Raw genomic sequence first — 20,401 nt, 5'->3', positions numbered from 1 at the left:
GAGATGGATCAAAACTTACGGTGCATTACGTAAATTACAGAGTGTCCCCTGTGAACCTCATTGCACAGCTCATGTGAGCAGATCCACACTTTTACAGCAATGTAAATGTTTAAGGACATACATTCAAAAAGATTGTTACAGGGATGGCTAAGTGGTGACGTCAGGCCAGATACAGGAAGAATAACAGTACTGCGGTGCAAAGGCGTTTGCACCGTTTTATTAAAAAAAAAACAAAAAAAAAACGTTTGAACAGAAACCACTGCTCACAGAAGATAAAAACAAATCACGAACACAAAACACAGGTCAGGCTGAGCAGATTGCTTTCACTGATCCTATGGTTATTTTAATCGCCGTTTCTTTCCCCTCTCATTTGCTCTGTTCCTCCTCTCAAACACCCACCCCGAGTGCAGAGAGCTGCAGTTTTTTAAGCAGGTGACCATCTCCCGATTAGCAACAATGAATTAACTTGGGAGATGGTAACCTTCTGCACGAGGTTTTTTTTAATGCGGATGGGGCTTCCCGTCCACGCTATAAAACAATACAAAATACACGACTTCGCCGTCATATAAATAAATCATAACAATAGTAACAATAATAATAATACAACAAGAAAACAAATACAAAATAATAAATTGCACAGGGGCAGAGGGATACCCCATTCTAAAATAAACAAACAATCGTGTACAGGACTCCTCGCCCTGTTACAAAGATAAATTAAAATAGGTCTGCTATATATTCATATACCAACCTCACTTGATGAATACTGTGGCTTGTACGTATTTAGAAATATTAAAATTCAATGACTGACATTTCTAGAAGTCTTTAAATGTCTTCACATTTTCTTCAGATTGGTATTTCTAAATTTAGCACTACTGAGTGTTTTAGTTATACGTAGTATATTTTTAACATTGTTTCCAAGTTCAATGAACATGCTTTGTTATTTAGAAAATATTCTTGTGGCTTCTCTGATACAGTATTGCTTGCCGCTCTTAGCTTACTGAAAAAGAAGTAGAATTGGCACACAATTCTGTCAAATAATTTTAGGGGTCAAGCAGACATCACAACCTAGCATGTGACCTGCTGCTTGTCCCTTGGCTTTACTCCAGAACATAGGCTGCTTCCATGTGTGTTTAAAACTACAGCTGTGTTTTGTATATCATACAGTTGTTTAATCATTTAAGTATTCATATCAGTTAATAAATGATGAAATACAGGCCTTCAAAACTTTCTGCCCTTTACGGAAAATCTAAATTGTACATACTATTAAATGTTTTAAAACATCATCAATAAGACACCATAGATAAGAACATACAATATTATCTGCTGTATGTTATAGGACTGTTATGGGATATTTTGACTAGATAATTGATCAGGAATCTGAACCTCTTATTAGTCATTGAACAGTTCCTGTTTCTTTTTTTCTCAAACTGTATGCATTAGAGATTGCTGAATAGCTTGTATACTGTAGATATGCTATCCAGAGAGATTCAGGCGTCACATATTACTTGTAACCTTTGAATCATCATATATATTAAACATAATGTTATGCCCCAAGAGCCAGACTGATATTATGGTATACCATTGAAATAATGTAATAATGTCCAGTATTTTATTTCAGCAAAGTGTATTAAATCATAGTGAAAGTATGTAAAGCCCAGAGAGGTATGTCAAAGCATATTATTAAACATGGTAAACTGTGGTAAAGGCATAGTCTACACATGGGAAAATACTGTGGTGAAATTGTATAAAGGGTACTATAACTTGTAATGCATATGTACATTTTATAATTGCTATGCTCTACCAAAAATAAAAAACTATATCAGGGGTGTGGGGAACTATTCTAAAAGAGATATGATAAGGGATATTGTTGTGTACTTTATAGTACCTGTTCTCACATATTGAAAAGACTAGCACCAGTTTTTGTTTCTTTAATATCTGACAAATCTGTAGAGCTGTAAGTGACTCTTGTCTACACAGGACCCGGTGTTGTCAGGAGGCGTTCTGCGGCACAGTGGGTTAATGCATTAGCTTTTCACTTCTGGAAGCTTGGCTTCTGTTCTGGGTTTGGGCACATCTGAAATTATTTTTTTGTTTTGTCCATAATTTATCATTAATTGCCATGGTTGATTAAGTGATGCAGGACTCCTTTGCCACCATTGTGTTTTTTTTGTTAAGGTGCACCAGCTGAGCTTTCAGGGTAAGTGTGAGGAGTTCTTCCCTCACCTCACTGTTATTCTTCATCTTAATTCCCCTAAACTGTCATTGTATAAAATTGCCTGGAAACAAAGAACAGCACAGACTGTCCTCCCTAGGTATTGGCTTATTAAGCCATTAGTAGATAATGCATGCAGGATTGCTCATGCAGGAGATAGGCTGTAATACCTTGAGAGTATACTTTTGTGGTGTTCTAATAGTAGTGCCTTCGGCAATACAAGACACCACATAAAGTGTTGTAGTTGAAAGATCAGGCAGGCTATTCTGCCCTCTTTATTCAGAGCGATAAACTTAGAACTCTGATTCAGCTGTACTGCCTGCAGAGGTGCCAGCATCAGAGTTACTGGAAAACTTGACAGCTGGCTCCAGCGTGACACGTTTAAAATTGGATTTGGCGCCACAAATAATTTAAGTAGGTTTGCTGCTAATTTTGGCTTTTGAGGAAGGACATTTCCAATTTAGAAAATGCTAAGATGTTTATTAACAGCAGAGTGGTGCAATACAAAGAAGTGTTAGTTCTGAAGCCTGGCCACAGACTTGCATTAATAAAACTACCTACCCAGAGGAAATATCCAATACATGACAACAAAATTAACAGAGGTAAATAGTTTAAGTGAACAAAGTTAGGCACCTCAGTGCATACTCAGTCTTATTAATCAAACAAAAGATTGATAGTTTATTAAATAAAATACACTCTTTTGAGTCAATGTTGTGTTGATATAAGGCCACAGAAGTTAACATTTTCAGTAGATACTCAGCAGTAAAACAAATACCGTAGATGAAAAGATGTATCCAAAACCGCAACTGCAAATGTGTGACTTGCATGTAAGCAATCGCAAACGTCCCAGATGACAAATAAGCCTACTGTAGCGACTGTGAGGGGCTGTTTGAGAAAGACGTCTATACAACAAATACATGATGACCCAAAAACCAGATACAGGTAGTGAGCAAGCTGTATCTGTAGCTAAATTTCAAGTGTTGAAGGTGTTAGATGTCAATTTTATTAATAGTCCCTATGTACTGTACAGCATGTTATTGACAGTTGTAGGACCGTTGCCCCTGCCATTCCTTACCTCATTTCCTTCACTGTTGAAAATATTGTCCTTCCTTTTCCCTCCTTTGTGACATAGTACAGTCCAACTTGGACCATTTGTATAGATCCCCACTGCACCGAATCTGTTTCTAGACTGCTGGGGAGCCTGTAATGACATATGCTGCGTGAGTATGCAAGCAGTTAAGAAGTGCAGTAATATCTTGATTATACAAACTTAAATTTTACCTCTGTAATCCGAATAGCCCATTTGATTGCTGTGTGCAGTGCTCTTCCACCCCATTGTCATAGAACATCTCTAGTATGTACAGCACAATCATTTTACATCCCCTTCCCAATTTGTTCTGATAATAGAAGTTTTACAGTAACATGGTTTTGGGATTTTGTTTGAGTCTTGCAAAAACGCAGTATTGAGGTCACGGGATGTTCTCTTTTGGCTTTGTTCAGAATCCGATCATTGTCTTGACTAACAGTACAATGACTTAAATCATAGCCTTTATATGCAGAGAGCTGTCACTCCAGCTCTTAAATTCTGTTTGCTGTGAAGAACAGTGCTAGGTTTTTCCATTAGAAACACAAGGGAAAGCATACAGATTACACCTCCTCTGCTTTGTTTCTCTTGGGGACCTTGGGTTGAAATTTATTTTATTGAACAGGCTGCAGAGAAACTTTACAGTGAAAATGCGCACTAAAGCTGCTTTTCTGACTGAGTTAGCGTGTTTGTTTTATTTATTTTTAATATTCATCTCAGGAGATCTCTGGCCTCTCATGTTTGGTTATTGCCTCCCAATGCACACCTGTATTTTGCAGGTACATGCATCTCTGCTGTTTAAATCAAAAGTAAAAGGCAATCTACTTACCATTTTAGTGTCCTTGTTTTTATCTTGAACCCACGTTAACACAAAATGTAACATCATTTTAGTCTTAAACCAATACTCAACCTGACCATTTGAAGGTCGTTTGCACTCACCCGGCTGGCCAACAAGTATCAAGTATCAGTACTTTGATAAGAAAAGCTGTGCATTATAATCTATAAAGATGTAATATCTACAAAAAGGGTCATGCTACATAAAGGGAACAACTTTTTTATAATAAAATGTAACATAAAGCCAAACTTTATGAAATTAAAAAATGGGGACATACTGTACAGTAAGCTGGTCCATCAAGACATATACTTTTAACCTGGGGCTTTTTAGACATTTTTGCATCCCCACATCTGTGACAGTTTGTATGTTGTATTTTTTTAATGTGTCTCCTGTTTAGTACAGCGTTGTGGTCAAGGCTAGCGATGTGAATAGCAGAGGCAGGAGACGGAGATTGCAGTTCAGACTTTTGTTCTTTGACAATTTAACAAACAAAACATCTGAAAAAAACTAGCACCCAAGCAACATATATCTCAGTGCAGGGACAGATAGCACAGTCTGCTGCTCGGTCCTTCCTAAACCAACCCACGGAACAAAGGAACTTGCTCCTCTCTGGTACATGTGGTCGAACTCAAATTTGGCATTCAATTATCCAGTTTGAGTCCGACCACATTTCGCACATATTTTTTGCAGGGGTGGGATTTTAAACCCATGCCTGCCAAACTTAAATTCAAAGTACATCTACTTTTATTTACAAATGCACGAAACACACAATATATACTTTTTAAATGTGCACAATAAATGTTCTACAACTTAATGTTATATACACTATATTAAATAAAATGTGATGTAGATCTTGTTTTTTGTTCTTGAAGGTAGAGGAGAGATCTGATAGGGTCATGCTTCCACGTGAGTTTATTTTTTGCATAATTTAGAAGCAGTGCATTGTACTCACAGGCATCCATTTTCTTACCTCATATTAGCACCAGCACTTTTATCACTTGTGCCATATTTTTGGGTTCTCTGCTTCTATTTCTATTCTTGATAATTAGAGCCCAGATAGGTGACTGTTTATAGGTGAAGGTGTAACAATCCAATTTCTTCAGTTTCAACCTGACAGATTTATAATAATTGGTTAGTGGTTGAGCATGCACCCTATTCAACGCTTGTCAAATATATTATAAAAGCAGAAAGAGTAATTTGATAATAACTGTAAACATTACCATTCAAATTCAGAAAATTGAAAATGAAGATGGTAAATCTAAATGGAACAGTGGTTGCACCTCGCTCTTGGCTCCAAATCAAGTTTTTCCATTCTATTTTGTGACGTATCAATAGGAAGTGCAGTAACATATTATTTCTCAGCAATCCAAACACATTTATTTTCTGGACTTGTGCTGGTCCCAGCAAGTTAAGATAACAGGCATCCAATTGCCCTGCCAACTACCTAATCCAGCACTCGCTGGGTACGTATATTTTAAATGAAAGGCATGCTTGGTAGCTGAAGGCTTTGGTGCACCAGTGGTAGTTTAAATTCATGATGCCTGGCACAGTTAATAGTTTTGCCCCTGACATTTATAGAGCTGTTTGTTGATATGTGTGCCTTTAGTGCTATAGGAATAACCTACTTTTTGTCCCTATGATTTATCTGCCCTTTATGTTGACTCACTTCTTACCACTTTTTAGTAGTTACAGACGGTATCCTGGTGTCCTCTACTTAACCACTGAGCAGTTTTTTTTTTTGTCCCCATTTGTTCTACTCAATTTGAATATCGTCTCACCGCTGCTACCCACAACCCAGGAGGATTAAATATCAAAAGGTGCCTCCCTTCCTGTAACCCACTAAACCGAAGCAAAGGTTTTTACCAAATACTGAAATCCAGCATAGGAAATCTGGACTTGTGGGACACCTGACCAGTGAATGAAGCCCATTGGTGCGTCATTGCAACATAGTGGCATAGTGGATCCATTTGGGACCCTATATAATCTGCCCCCATTTCATTGTGATTAAAGATGCTGGAGAGGAATTAAACAGTCAAATAAAAACTAAAGAAAACAGTCCTAGCAGTTAATCGGTAAATAAAAATGGCAATAATGTGGGTATCATTTATCTTCTTGTTGATATAAAGAAACAAATCAACACATTAAGTGCCATTGTCCTCAGCTGAGGACTGGAATTTATTTTCTCTGTTCCAGCACGTTCAAATCAGTTAAGAATTTATTTTTGCACAATTGTCAGCTATTCAATAATGTATGCTAAATGCTGCTTTTAATAACAAATGTTGAATCTCCTAGACTTCATTGAACACAAGGTGATGTAAGGTTTTCTTCTTAATAATACTTTTAAATTAATAAATAACAAAGCTCTCCAGGCATCTTGTTGATAATATAAAGTACTGCATTGTGATGGAGGTCACAGACTCCCTAACTTAGAAGTCATCTGGGTTTTGTTTGCAATTCAGCTGTCATCGATCCTCAGCAAAGTGCCAAACATAGTTTTCTACCCAGTCAGGACTTAATGGAAATGTACTAATATGCATTAAACATCACAGCAATGATTATCCTGCACACTCAATATGCTATGTGTATGGTAATCGGGGTCCGACTAACTGTGGCTGTAATGTAGTGCTTATGTTTAAGAAGTACTTGGTTCATGTTTTATTTAAGGCTATATGTTACATCACTATAAATTACATTAACCTGCACCTCAAGCTAGATCAGAGCAAAAGATTTGAAAGTAGGGGAAATGTTTTCAGCAAACGTATAACTCAAAGCAGATTTCCAACAATTGTGTTTAAAAAATATAAAAATGTAAATATTTAATGTATATCAAGGTTAAGCAGTTTCACAGCACCAACATTATTATTTATTTATTTATTTATTTATTTATTTATTGATTGATTTATTGATTAATTTATTTTAATTGACAAAGAACATAGCATTGCATATATTTAGAAAACCTACTTGTTATTCTAATGAACCCAAAAGCAGGAAGCTAGCAAGTACCAAAACAAACAGTTATTGGGTTATACTCAAATGAGCAATAAGGCTCGGAGGCTGTGATTAAAAGTTTGGTGAATAGTTATGACAATTATCGTATTTACCATATTGAGTGTGACAGACTGATCTGTTCTTAAAGGCAGGCATACACAGTGCTTCATTCATCTGACTTTGAATTAATCTACATAGAATGATGTATTATAAGACAATGAAGCATATTACTGTTGTGCATAGACGGCACTTCAGCTTTCTACAATGTATTAACCACTTACTTGGATTTAACATCTTGTGTAATAGTTGTGTCCTGTTTTTAGGGTCCAAAATTATCATCATTATCTGCAATGTGTGGTTCACTTTCTTTAATTCTGGCTTGATTTACATGCGTTTTGCATTTCCTGTGTTTGGATGAGTTTCTGTACTTTTCATCTATTCATTTCCTCACATTATTCGGCTGCTGAGGGTGCTTTTGCTTGTTGTGGGTGTTATCTTTCGTGCCTGCTACAAGAGTGGTTGCATGTTTACTGTTGTTCAGCTGCGAGTGGTCTGCATTCATTTACATCCCTGGGTGAGCAGTTTGGCATCGTCTCAGCACTGAACTGACGGTGATGTATAATGGTTTTTCAGCGTACATATTTGTTTGTTATAATTTAAGAATGAAGGAAAGCTAGAAATGGTCGTACTACTTTATGTAAAAATCACAATCTGTCAAAGGAGCATCATACCCGAAGACTCTTATTGCTCTTAATGTGGATTGACTAAAGAACAGCATTTACAATTAGGCAAGTAGACAGGTAAGAACACTAGGCTTACTAGGTTTGGGCTGTCAAAAAAACAGACTAATAAGCTTTAGAAAATGAATGTTAAGGATACTGCAAATATGGTAAAAAGAAGTTATTGCTAATGTTATCATGTGAATTTACTTGGTATTTAAGTTTATTGCTTCTATGAGCTTACTTAAAACTGTTGCTGCTTTGTTTGCTATCATTGCTACAGTAAAGTTGTATTTGCATGTCATTTAAAAACATAAACATATTGTAACTGTTTACTCAACTTCATCGCCCTGGTTAGCATGGTATTGTGGGTAAACATGTCCATATTCAACTATTGAATTGAACAGAGCGTTCCCAAAATGTACAATAAAACCTGTGTTAAAACAAGTTTACTTGCGTTACAACAACAATATCTAGGGCAGCAGTTTGGAGTAGTGGTTAGGGCTCTGGACTCTTGACCGGAGGGTCGTGGGTTCAGTCCCAGGTGTACTTTACCTAGATTGCTCCTTTAAAAACCCTACTGTATAAATAGGTAATTGTATGTAAAAAATAATGTGTAAAAAATAATGTAATTGTATGTAAAAATAATGTGATATCTTGTAACAATTGTAAGTCGCTCTGGATAAGGGCATCTGCTAAGAAAATACATAATAATAATAATAATTGTTCCAGTGGCCTACTGACATTTATGGGGAAAAAAGTATATACAGCAATGGCCAAAAGTTTTGCATTGCCCTATAGAATTAACTAATTTTGCTTCATAAAGTCCAATGAAACTTGCTGAATAATGTTACGTTAACATATTGAATTACATACTGCTTTGTAGTTTTCCATATACTTACCGAAAAACTGACCATTTAAAAAAGTGACATTTAATGGTCTCAGTCCTATTTTTTTAGTCTTAGTAAGTGTTGGTTAAGATTGAGATTATATCAAATAATAAATGATGTTCCCAAGACCATATGGACTTTGAACTCAGTTTAGTAGACCTAACTGTCTTTAAACTATGCTATTTTAAGTGTAAATAATGTTTTGTAAAACATTTTTTTTTAAAAACAAGCTAGACCGTACGTCTTCCTAAATGTTGTTTTTCCCGTTTTCTGTGAGCTGCTAATAACTCAAGAGTCTGGACTGATCTCTATGCCTGCATGGTGTTAGTGAGTAGAGTGCAGCTGTATCTGTAATATTGAATATTCATTCTGTACCTGTACCACCTCGCCCTCACCTTTTCACTGGGGCTGTCACCCACACAGTCTATAGGTGTGTGGCAAAGTGGTTTGCAGTGCGCAAGTGTAGAGGTGATGTAGTGCTCAAGAGAATGGCAACAACAATGGTATGGGTGAAATGATGGTTAATTTTGTAATCCAAAGTCACTTGACAACAGTAAATAATAAAGTTAACTGGCAATACACAACGATGCGTATTGCTCAGTGACATTCACACAGGACTAAAAATCACCACATAAACAGGTGGTTTCAGAATGTTTACTGACATTGGTGAAATTTAGTCCTGTGAGAACTGTCCATTTCTTTTTATCCCACATAATTTTCTGAGAGGTGCTCCGATTTTTTTTACAGTCCATCGGGACCTTCTGTAAAATGTCAAACTCAGGCGTCCTGTGTCTTTTTAGTGCGAATCGACCATGTCAGTGTTATGTTAGAATTGATACAGCATTTCCGGGGTTTTCACCTCAATACCTCAATAGCCTTTCTAAAAAAAATGGTACAATCTGTCCTTATTCTACAGTTCAGTAAAAGGCAACGATTGGGGATAACCAAATCATCTTTAAAAAAGTGATGCTTTGAACGGTGCATTTGAAGGAATGTATAGAAAAACTAGGTCACAAATCTGGTGTTATGCTGGTTCCATTTCTTTTTTTAATTTTTATTTAATAAATGTTGTCGTTGCCAATTATTTTTATTATTTTCTCCCAATTTGGAATCACCAATTATTTTATTATGCTCAGCTCACCGTTACCACCCCTGCGTTGACTCGGGGGGGTGGGGCGAAGACGAACACACACTGTCCTCCGAAGTGTGTGCCGTTAGCCGACCACTTTTTTTCACACTGTGGACTCACCATGCAGCCAGCCACCCAAGAGCTACAGCGTCAGAGGACAACGCAGCTCTCGGGCAGCTTACAGGCAAGCCCACAGATGCCCAGCCAGACTACAGGGGTCGCTGTTCGCGGTGAGCCGAGAACACCCTGGCCGACCTAACCCTCCCTCCCCCCGGGTAGCGCTCGGCCCATTGAGCGCCGCCCCCTGGAAGCTCCTGTCCTTTGTCGGCAAAGGAATAGCCTAGACTTGAACTCGCGACATCCAGACTATAGCGCGCATCCTGCACTCCACGTGGAGCGCCTTTACTGGATGCGCCACTCGGGAGCCCCTTGCTGGTTCCATTTCTAATCATTACTCTCACAATCACTACAACTAATGTAATAATTACTCGCCCTCTAAGGAAGGTGTATAAACACTTCTTACACACTGTGTCTAAACAGGCAGTTAAAAAATAATAATAACAATAATATTAATAACACAACTTGGCAATTATGTGTTAGTGAATAGGAAATGTATTATTAATTTTAATGTAAGACACTGATAAAATTAAAATACAAATGCAACTTGTATAAATGTGGGGCTCAATCCCGGAAGAACAGCAGAATTCACATAATGCAGTACTAACATTCGATGCCGCCAATTTATTTTCAGCACTTAAAACTCCCCCGTTGGGTGCTTTTACTGATTTTTTTCCGTCTGACATTCTGGATCATCAGAAGAAAGATTTTCACTATTTTTCAAAGCTTCAACAAAAGGTATCTCCTTCTGTTTGCTCATTACTACCACTAAATTAACAGTACAATCCTATAAGCTTAAAATGTCTGTTTCACTTCAACCAATCGCACAAGATTATATGCGTCCACACTTAATAAGACGACATTTTGCAAACTAGTGGTACGCACAGTGCGTAACGTGTGTACAGCTGCGACGCCAATGTACTTTAAATGGAGCGGTGCAGAAATGCAACAGGGGTATATTGTACTAAAAATGTGATATATATGTTTTACACACAACTGTGAATGCTGCTTACTGTGTCTGTAGCTTCCTTACTGCGTGGGAGGCAATATCTTTCTTCACCTCAGTTACAAAACTTGAGCGTGGAAATGAGGTCAGTGCTCACACAAAGAACAGTATTATATTTGCATGAAAGAAAAATACTCTGCCTCACTAATTTGTATAACTAAGTTTGAATGCACTAGTTTGAATGTAGAAAACAGAAAGCACTGATTAGAGGAGCGAGGTAACCAGTGGAGTACCACAGGGATCAGTATTGGGTCCTTTGCTCTTCCTCATCTACAATAATGACTTAGATTCTGGTATAGTAAGCAAACTTGTTAAATTTGCAGACGACACAAAAATAGGAGGTGTGGCAAACACTGTTGCAGCAGCAAAGGTCATTCAAAATAATCTAGACAGCATTCAGAACTGGGCAAATTACATTTAATATAGAAAAGTGTAAGGTACTGCACGCAGGCAATAAAAATGTCCTTTATAAGTACCATATGAGAGATACTGAAATTGAAGAAGGAATCTATGAAAAAGATCTAGTTTATGTTGACTCAGAAGTGTCTTCATCTAGAGAATGTGGGGAAGCTATAAAAAAGGCCAACAAAATTCTCAGATATAATAGTGAAAAGTGTTGAATTTATGTGTTGAAGTAATTTTAATGCATTAGTAATACCTTATCTAGAGTAGTGTGTTCAATTCTGGTCAGCTTGCTGCAAAAAGGATATTGCTGCTCTAGAATAAGTGGAAAGAAGAGCAACTAGAATTATTCCTTGTTTAAAAGGCATGTCATATGCAGACAGGCTAACATAATTGAATCTATTCAGTCTTGAACAAAGAAGACTACGCGGCGATCTGATTCAAGCATTTAAAATTCTAAAAGGTAATGACAATGTCGACCCAATGTCAGGGACATTTTTTTCGACCTTAAAAAAGAAACAAGGACCAAGGAGAATGGAAACAAGGAGAAAACAGGAGGCACTTTTTACACAGAGAATTGTGGGAGTCTGGAACCAACTCCCCAGTGATGTTGTTGAAACTGACACCATGGGATCCTTCAAGAAGCTGCTTGATGAGATTCTGGGATCAATAAGCTACTAACAACCAAACGAGCAAGATGGGCCGAATGGCCTTCTCTCGTTTCTAACCTTTCTTGTGTTCTTATGAGTCTTGCATAAGCTTAAGTGATCATAACTCCTTCTGCATAAGCCCTTTGGTTGTCAAGCTGCCTTCGAAGTACCAGAAACATGTAATCTTAAAACTCACTTTAAACAGCAACACACATGTCAAGGAGCCCAAGCAGTCCAGGCCGAAATATAACCTAAAAACACATTTTAAATCATTTGAAAAAATACAGAAAATATTGTTTTAGATATACAGTATATTTTCATGAATGTCCTCCGCAGTGACCTTTTCTTTCATTTAAGTGCCCTTGCCTTATGCTCGTGACACAGTCGTTGTAGTCAATTCTCTAGCAGGTATTTGCTGCTGTGTCAGATATTAATGCTTAACTAAAAGTGAGTAGGATTGACTGAAATGCAAAGGGTTGACTTGGTGTCCTCAGATGTTCAATCTTATAAAAACTTGCTTGCTGGTCGAAAATGACTAATGCAATGAAAGTATTCATCCAGATTAATATTGGACGCAGTAAGGAAACAATTTCCCAGCTCACTTTGAAAAACAGGATGGCAGTAATTTGAGAACAGTATTGGTCATAAAAAAACTTGTCTTCACCCTGTTGAAGGATGACATCCTTATTTGCACAGGGAGGTTACCAAACTGACTTTCCATCCCTTTGCCTGAGGGACGGATCGAGAGCAGCTGCATCTTTATGGAAATTAAAAGCATTAAATGCTCTACATCCTTATAAGCAAACAGCCCTTTCCTCTTTCTTTTTTTCCATATCCACCAGCATTAGCATCTTCAGCCAACGCAGCACACACTTGTCTTCTAATTATTAACTTCAAGTGTGAGAGTGCGGTTTTGAAAAACATCAATCACAATTAATGGAAGTGTTTACTGGATGCAGAAGGGTAATTTTTCTTAATTTAAATAGACTGATACAACTACATAATTATAATCGCCATGCAATCTCCCTGCTGAAACAAAAAAAAACCAAAACAAACCATCAAAATGAATATAAAGAATGTAATTTGCATTTGGTCCTGACATGTCAATTATATTCCAATCTAACCCAATTTCCCTATTCCCTGTTCCTTTTTATTTCCTGCAGAACATCAGATGGTACCAACGCAGTGGGCAGCATAGTGGTCAGCCAATTGAAGATGGGGGAGATAGAGGATGGAGAAGTGGACCAAATTGCAACAGATGCGCAGGGACAAAAGGTAAGATCTTAGCCACTCGGCTGCACAAATTAAATGACAGCACTAATGATTGGCTCTTCCTGATGCCTAAATTACTGTTAATACTTTGGGGCTTAAGATGTCATTAGTCAAGTGACTTAGTGAGATTCAGCCACAGATAGCCTTATACAGAGTGTGAGTGTGGGAAATAGAGGATTGAAAACAGAATGCCCTATTTTAAATAGCGAAGTTCACACAATTAGAAAGGACATATTTTCAAAGCTGCATCACAGCAAACTGACACCTTTTGGAGAGCTGTTTCTTGATATACTTCAGCTGCGAGTGCCACCAGATTTCCTCAGTATGGGTTGCCTGCTTACGTCTTCAAAAGTTGTATGTACTTCAGTTTTTTATTATTAACCTGGAGTGAGTTGTTGTGCTGAAGTGTATTGTTTACACTGTATGTTTTAAGCTTAATTATGGAAGAGGTTCATGCTAGGTTGTATTAATTTTTTTGAAACATTTGAAATCTTTAATTAAGGACACTGTATAATTTGAATGCAATCCTCAGTACAGTATTGAGTGTTTACTATGTTCTTCTTATATATTACTGAATCTGTGCCTAGCCCCAAAACAGTAGTGCCTTGCAGTCCTGCATGTCAAAATAAATGTACTTAATTAATGCTGATAACTTGTGGGCCCTGTCATGCACCTCGTTTAGCTGATTAACTCCACAGTACAACAGCCTGCAGCTTGTGCATGGTTTTTTTTTTTTTGTTTTCAGGTTTTGTTACATTCTCTCTAAATCCCTTGGTCTAGAAGCAGTTCTAGTGGGTAGTTGTGATGTATGTGTTAATTTGTACTTAATTTAGGTTTGTTTGAAACATACAGCAATATATGATGGATACACAGTAATAAGACCAATCAGATTGCGTGACAGAAATTCCTACACATCTTCACTTGCCAGATGTATATCTTCTTATGCATGAACGACCTTCAACTGATAGATACTCTGTGACAGTTTTAAAAGGAGAGTTGGCAATAAAAATAGTTAACACATATGTATGTTGTACTGTTTTGTTTTTATTATGCTGAAAGAATATCTTCTTGATTTATATGTTGGGTGACAGATTCTTTCCCACCCGAAGTGCTCATTAAAAACAGATTCTTACCACTAGAAAGTCTCAGGTGTACAATTAACTTGTATACTGCAATTGTTATGGTGTGGCATGTGGTGGCTGTTTTATAATATTCACAATTTTTCTTGACATGATGTACAAGGTAATTTTATAAAGTTGGCTATGTTGCAAAACAACAGAAGAAACATTCCGAAACTGAATTTAAGGATTACTTCCTTTAAGATATTGCCAGTGGGAATGCAGCATCCTTTTTCAAGACAAATGACGCCCATATTGAGTGGTTTAAGCAGCTACAGTGCCAACCGATCCATGCTGATATTCCAAGTATCCTGTAATTTGGTTTATCCACCTGCAAAGTCTAATTTCTGCGAATGTTAATATGAAACATACTCAGAATTCACAATGGGTCGGTGTAGCACTCAATATCAGAGCAGCCAGAAAGCTCACTTGTCACAGGTGTGGAGGGGATATGAGCTTCTATCATACAGCAACCTATACATTGTGCTATACAGTATTACAGAGGGTGTTTAGTGTGAGACTGATTTATTTTTATTTTTTGTAGTGCACCTTCATTTGTGAGTCTGCGTCACACGGAACCACAAATGACGACAAAGACAATAGCCATTTGATGAATGCAGGTAGGTTGGTTAGACTTGATCTTTACATGTGTTGACTGCCTGAGTAATATCTTGACAAGTCATCCATATAATGTTCATATTTTTTCGTTGTTGGAGTGCACAGGTCAATGTAAAAGCTCAAATTCTTAGTTATTAAAACAACACACTTCAAGGGAAATGTGCATTTAAATTTGAACATGATACAGTAATGTAGTTTCACATGAGCATCAGTTGTTTTTAGCTTACACCATGATTTCTTCAGATTTCCTGGTCGCTGGAATTATGGGAGTCATTGCTATTTGAAAATGTCCTTTTTCAAAGGCTACTTGGAGATTTCCATTTCATTTCTATCGCTGTGTAGCCTACTGTAGGTGCAAGGACACCCTCTGAGCTGGACTTAATGCACGTACTAATAGGGACAACTGAAATTGATTATACTGTATTACAGTGCCTAGAGAAAGTCATTTGACTAATCATTCTTCTTCCCCGCTTGAAGTATTAAAAAGATGTGTGGTCACTGGCTGGTGACTGTCAGGGGCTATTTATAAGCTTTAATATTCCATAACTTCCCCTGCAATTTATTTTGAGTTGTAAAGTCACTCCTTGTTCTAATTAAAGTCGAACATAGGTGCTTTGTTTTTCTGTGTCTTTGATATTAAAGTCTTGGTATAAATTAGGTTAGTCTTTAACACTAGAAGGACCGGAGATATACTCATACCTAGAAGCCCCGCAGCAGTCTTTCTGACGGCTGTATTCAAGACACTGTAAATAGTATAACGAAAGGAGAAACAGTCGGATGTAGTTTTTTTTTATTTATTTAAATTTTTTTTTATTGAGTACGTCACATAAACATCAGAACAACCGAAGTGTGTGTGTGTGTATATATATATATATATATATAGTGATAAAATCGCACTCACCACAGTTCGTTGCCCCTTTAAAAACACTGACCTAACACACGCAAATGGATTTTTGAAAGCGCGGTTGCGCTATTTTTAATGAAACAAAAACAAAAATAAACAAAACAAACACCTAGCTCTCTTTGAGCACTAACTAAAACAAAACAGGAACCTAAACTAAACAACAGGACAGCTAAGCTGTTTACCTGTACAAAAACAAACAGAACAAAACAGCACACACACAAAAAGGCTTCACTCTACCTTTCTTTTTCAAATTACGGCTGTACCCACACACCAGCACAGTCGGGCTTCTACCCTCTTCAGCAGCTGCCCAGAGCAGACTGACTGCTCTCCTTTTAAACCCTGCACCTGGCTCCAATTTTCAATAGTAGCCAGGTGCAGGTAATGATCAATCAATAAAACAATTAAACAATTAAACAAAACAATTAACAAACCAAAAATGTGCCTTCCGCACATGTTTTCCTAGAGGGAGGAATTAACCCCCTCCCTGCTGTCTCACAATATATATATATATATATATATATATATATATATATATATCTATATCTATATCTATATCTATATATATATCTATATATATATATATATATATATAAACATTTATTTTACAAATCGAAACAAGAAAATGTAAATAAATATCTGAACAGACATCGGTTTACAACATACATATTTATAAAACTGAAACGATAGCAATACATTTTTAACTTTTCAACAGCAATCGGTTTATTATCAGATGAGCAAAAGCAACTGAACAACGTAGATAAATAAACTTAGAAAAAACATTTTACAGAAGCGCACAGCACAAGAAATTTAAAAAAAAGTCTCATTTCTTTTTCTTTATTTCGACAAAAGGGGATTCCTTTACCTTGAGTCTAACGCTGTTCACAGTCAACACAGATGCATCGTCTTTCTGCACAGGGCACAGCTGTCCGAAGTTTTATTTTTATTGCACTTTCCAACCTGGCATTGGCGTCTCTTGCGGCTCTCAGCAGGGTTGTTGCCAGCTTCAGCTGTGGGTACACGCTTGGCAGTCTCCCTCTGTTCAAAATGCTTCTTGCGAAGTTGATGTGCTAACTGTAAAATATATTCTCTCAATGGTAAATTCTTCTCTGTGCATTCTTTGTAAAATACCCAAGAGTTGATGGCTGCTCGGTCCAATACATTGTAAAACACCTGAACAGACCTCTGTCGGGAGCCAGCTTTCACAGAATACTTCCGTGCCATCTGATCCAAAACATCAACTCCATATTTTGTTGCTTTGTAAAACTCCACGGTCTCTGGTATTTATTTTCACTAGTGCCGAAGCTAATTGACTGACCAAAACAGCGCAGCTGGCAAGCAGGTGCCAGCCTTCAAAAGGCTGATTGAAAAGAATAGACTGTCAGTCATTCACTCAGGCAGAAAGTAGAGACGAATCTGATTACAGCTAAACACATTGCGGACTGGTAAATAAAAACAATAAAGTAGAATACCGTTCTGAATAATCAAAATACAATTGTTTTCCGTGTGGCCGTCAATGTAACTGCTTCCGGGGCTTTTAGGTATAATGTAATATATCTCCTTTATTTCTGCACTCCCGCGTTTCATGCTTTGTGAGAATATTTAATATATACGGACAGAAAGGAACACGAACGCACAGCCCCATATGCGTTACACGACTGGAGAAAATTACATTTTAAAACCAAAAACCGCAAAAATGACTGCCGCGGGGCTTCTAGTGTTAAGCTTGGTTGGTTGGTTTTGTGAATATGAGGTACTTTATGGACTGTGCAGGGATGGAAATAACACTCCCATTGCATAGCAGTTGTATCCATTTTTTGTTTTACTTTTAGTTTAATAAGACACCCCTGAGCTTGTTACCTTTACACTGGGACTAAAGCTCAATAGGAGTTCCATACCTGCTGTGTTGACTCCTGCAATACAGTGCTTGGGCCTAGAGTATGGACTGATTAAAGCTCTGGTCTCTGGGGAGGTCAGTCTATTCTTTTTAATCACAGCCTAAAATGTTTTCAGCACTAGCAGGGATTGTTGACTTATTAAAAGGTGTCTTAAGTCTGATTGGCACGGGGCTGAAAATCACCACATAAACAGGTGGTTTCGGAAACGTAGTCCCGTGCTAACCGTTCATTTCTTTTTATTCCTGTGCGAATCGACCATGTCAGTGTTACATTAGAATTGATACAGCATTTCAAGTGTATTTGCCTCAAAGCAGTGCCAGCCTTCACAATAAACCATAATATAATTTTAAAATGGGTACGATCTGCCATGACATACATTTTTACACAATACTATTTAAAAATATATACACACAAAACCCACTCTTCATGTGCAGGGATCCTGCCCTGCCACAGGGTGATTTTCCACTAAATGTAAATCTAGAACAGGTCCAGATTTACTCATGGGCAAGGACAAATTACTGTGTGTAAATGATGAAAACAATGATGAAGAAAGAAGTCCTCAAATATGTGTTACTGTTTATTTTTTAAAGTAAAAATAGTGTCTTGCCTCAGTTATTTTAGCATGGTGGTTCTGTGTAGTTTGTTTGTTTTTAGTTTTTGTAATTCTAGTATATAACCACTAGATAATTTTTTTTTTTCTTGCAGTATTTAAAAACCCAGTCTGTAAAGTGTACAGATTTCAGACTGTCGACAGCAAGTGGATGTTCATTCGAGAACAGATGGCAGAATGCACTCTATCCTTTAACATCCCCAAGCAGCTGATGACACTTTACATACAAGAAGACATGAGGAGGTAAGCTACCATTAGAGCTGGCAGTGTTATTTAGTGGACGTGAGGGGATGTGATATTATGTAGAGTGCAACTGCATTATTTCAAGTCTGTTAAACAAAGCTAAAAAAGAAAGGTTTAATTTATATTGCCAGGGGTTCAACAAAAATCTTAATTTATCCAGCAAGGATTTTGTGTTTAATATGATCTTGAAGAAAACCTTGGGTGAAATCAGACTTGCTGAATACAGACTTGCTGAATACGGCTGTTGCAGTGGGTGGGAGGATGGTAGCAGGGTGGATGGAAGAAACTCTGTTAATATATGAAACAGTTTATGTTCAAAAAGGGCCATCACAAAGAGCCCCAAAGGATTTAATAAGCTGTTTATTTCAAAATTATTAAGAGCGACTAACACAACAAATGTTATATAAAGATACTTTTCAAGGCACAGAGATCAAGTCCAAAGAATAATGAGATTTATGGATAGCACTGTAGAAGCCATCTCTTATGTTAAAGTAATATTTGGCTTTGTTGGCCATTATTTTGTATTATGTAAAAGTAAAAAATCAAGTTGCATCAACTATCATGCCCCTTGTGAAGTCACTGAAATCCTTCTGCTTGACTTGTTGCTGAACGACTCTCACACAGCTTATTCAGGTCTGGCAGCCAGGATCCCATGTCACTTCATATGAGCACATACAGTAGCACACATTGCAGACAAGGGGAGTCTCTAACTTTACTTACGTTGCCTAAAGTTTTGGCTTGTCAGTGTACGTTCACAGGTTTGAATTCCAGCAGGGGCTTTGTGTAACCTCTGGCTTTGTGCAGTGTGGGTATGTGTGGGGGCCCAGAGAGATTAACTAAAGGAGCAGCCCCCTTTCAGAAAAGACATTTCCTTGATTTTGTCTGATCTTAACTGGCTTCCCATTAAACAGAGAAATTATTTGAAAATCTCTTGGTTCGTCTGACCCTCAGGCAAAGATCCTTTTTATCTGTCAGAGCTGATTACTCCTCACCAGGATCCTCGTCCTCTGCAATTCCCTGCTGATCAGCTGCTGGCAGAACCCAAGATGTGTCTGACATCGGTTGGTGACAGGGTGGCCTTTGCCAGTTAGACACCACGTTTGTGCAATTCCCTGCTATCTCAGATTCACTCAAACAGAGAAATAGTGTCATGCACCAAGACACAGCTAAAAACTATTCTGTAAGAAATAGATATTACTCTCAATCAATTAATCTTTTTTTTTTATGAGTTAAAACATTTTTAAAAATCTTCAAGACAATCCTCATCAACCAATCATAATAAACAAAACACAAAGGTTGAAAAAATAGAAAAATAAGAGAGAAAAGGTGAGTCATTAGGATAAGGGGAGGAAAAGAAGAACACGTTAGCCATTTAAAATGTGTCAAGAAGGATTGCCAGACTGTGAGTGACTTTTTTTTTCTAATTTGAGATACTGTGTAAGATTCCTGATTCACCAAATGTGTGAGGTATCCTGCTTTCACAAAAATAGAATCAGCCTAGCCAACAGGGCTGTATAAGGCAGGATATCTGACTGCAGTCTGCACAGTGGTACTGCAGCTGTAGAATCTGAGAAAATACAAAGCACAGGTGCTTCAAAGCAGTGTTTACCATGAAAAGTTCACAAATCTCAGCATTTTAAGTTCTGGTCTTTGTTCAAATCATGTCCTAAAATATGACATTGAATAACTGTAAACTCTAACCCCGTCCT

The 20,401-nt window shown here is 37.4% G+C and overlaps 1 protein-coding gene across 8 annotated transcripts in view; it reads left to right on the top strand.

Moving 5' to 3' along the window:
- Positions 1-20,401, top strand: part of LOC117421560 (type II inositol 3,4-bisphosphate 4-phosphatase-like) — a 353,781-nt gene that overhangs the window by 226,043 nt on the left and 107,337 nt on the right. For 6 of the 8 annotated variants that reach the window (XR_009329315.1, XR_009329316.1, XR_009329317.1 and 3 more), the window contains 3 exons: positions 13,196-13,307; positions 14,967-15,042; positions 18,545-18,692. Coding sequence is in view for 2 of the 8 variants with exons in the window: in XM_059028317.1 (XP_058884300.1) it covers positions 13,196-13,307; positions 14,967-15,042; positions 18,545-18,692 (336 nt within the window). In the remaining 6 variants the exon portion in view is untranslated. Of the gene's footprint in view, positions 1-7,584; positions 7,731-7,782; positions 7,920-13,195; positions 13,308-14,966; positions 15,043-18,544; positions 18,693-20,401 lie in introns of those variants that run through there. The other 2 variants (XR_009329318.1, XR_009329319.1) reach the window with 2 other exon arrangements.

The sequence above is a fragment of the Acipenser ruthenus genome, chromosome 1, assembly GCF_902713425.1.
Source record: "Acipenser ruthenus chromosome 1, fAciRut3.2 maternal haplotype, whole genome shotgun sequence".
Lineage (NCBI taxonomy): Eukaryota > Metazoa > Chordata > Actinopteri > Acipenseriformes > Acipenseridae > Acipenser > Acipenser ruthenus.
This window is presented reverse-complemented; position numbering and strand designations above follow the sequence as displayed.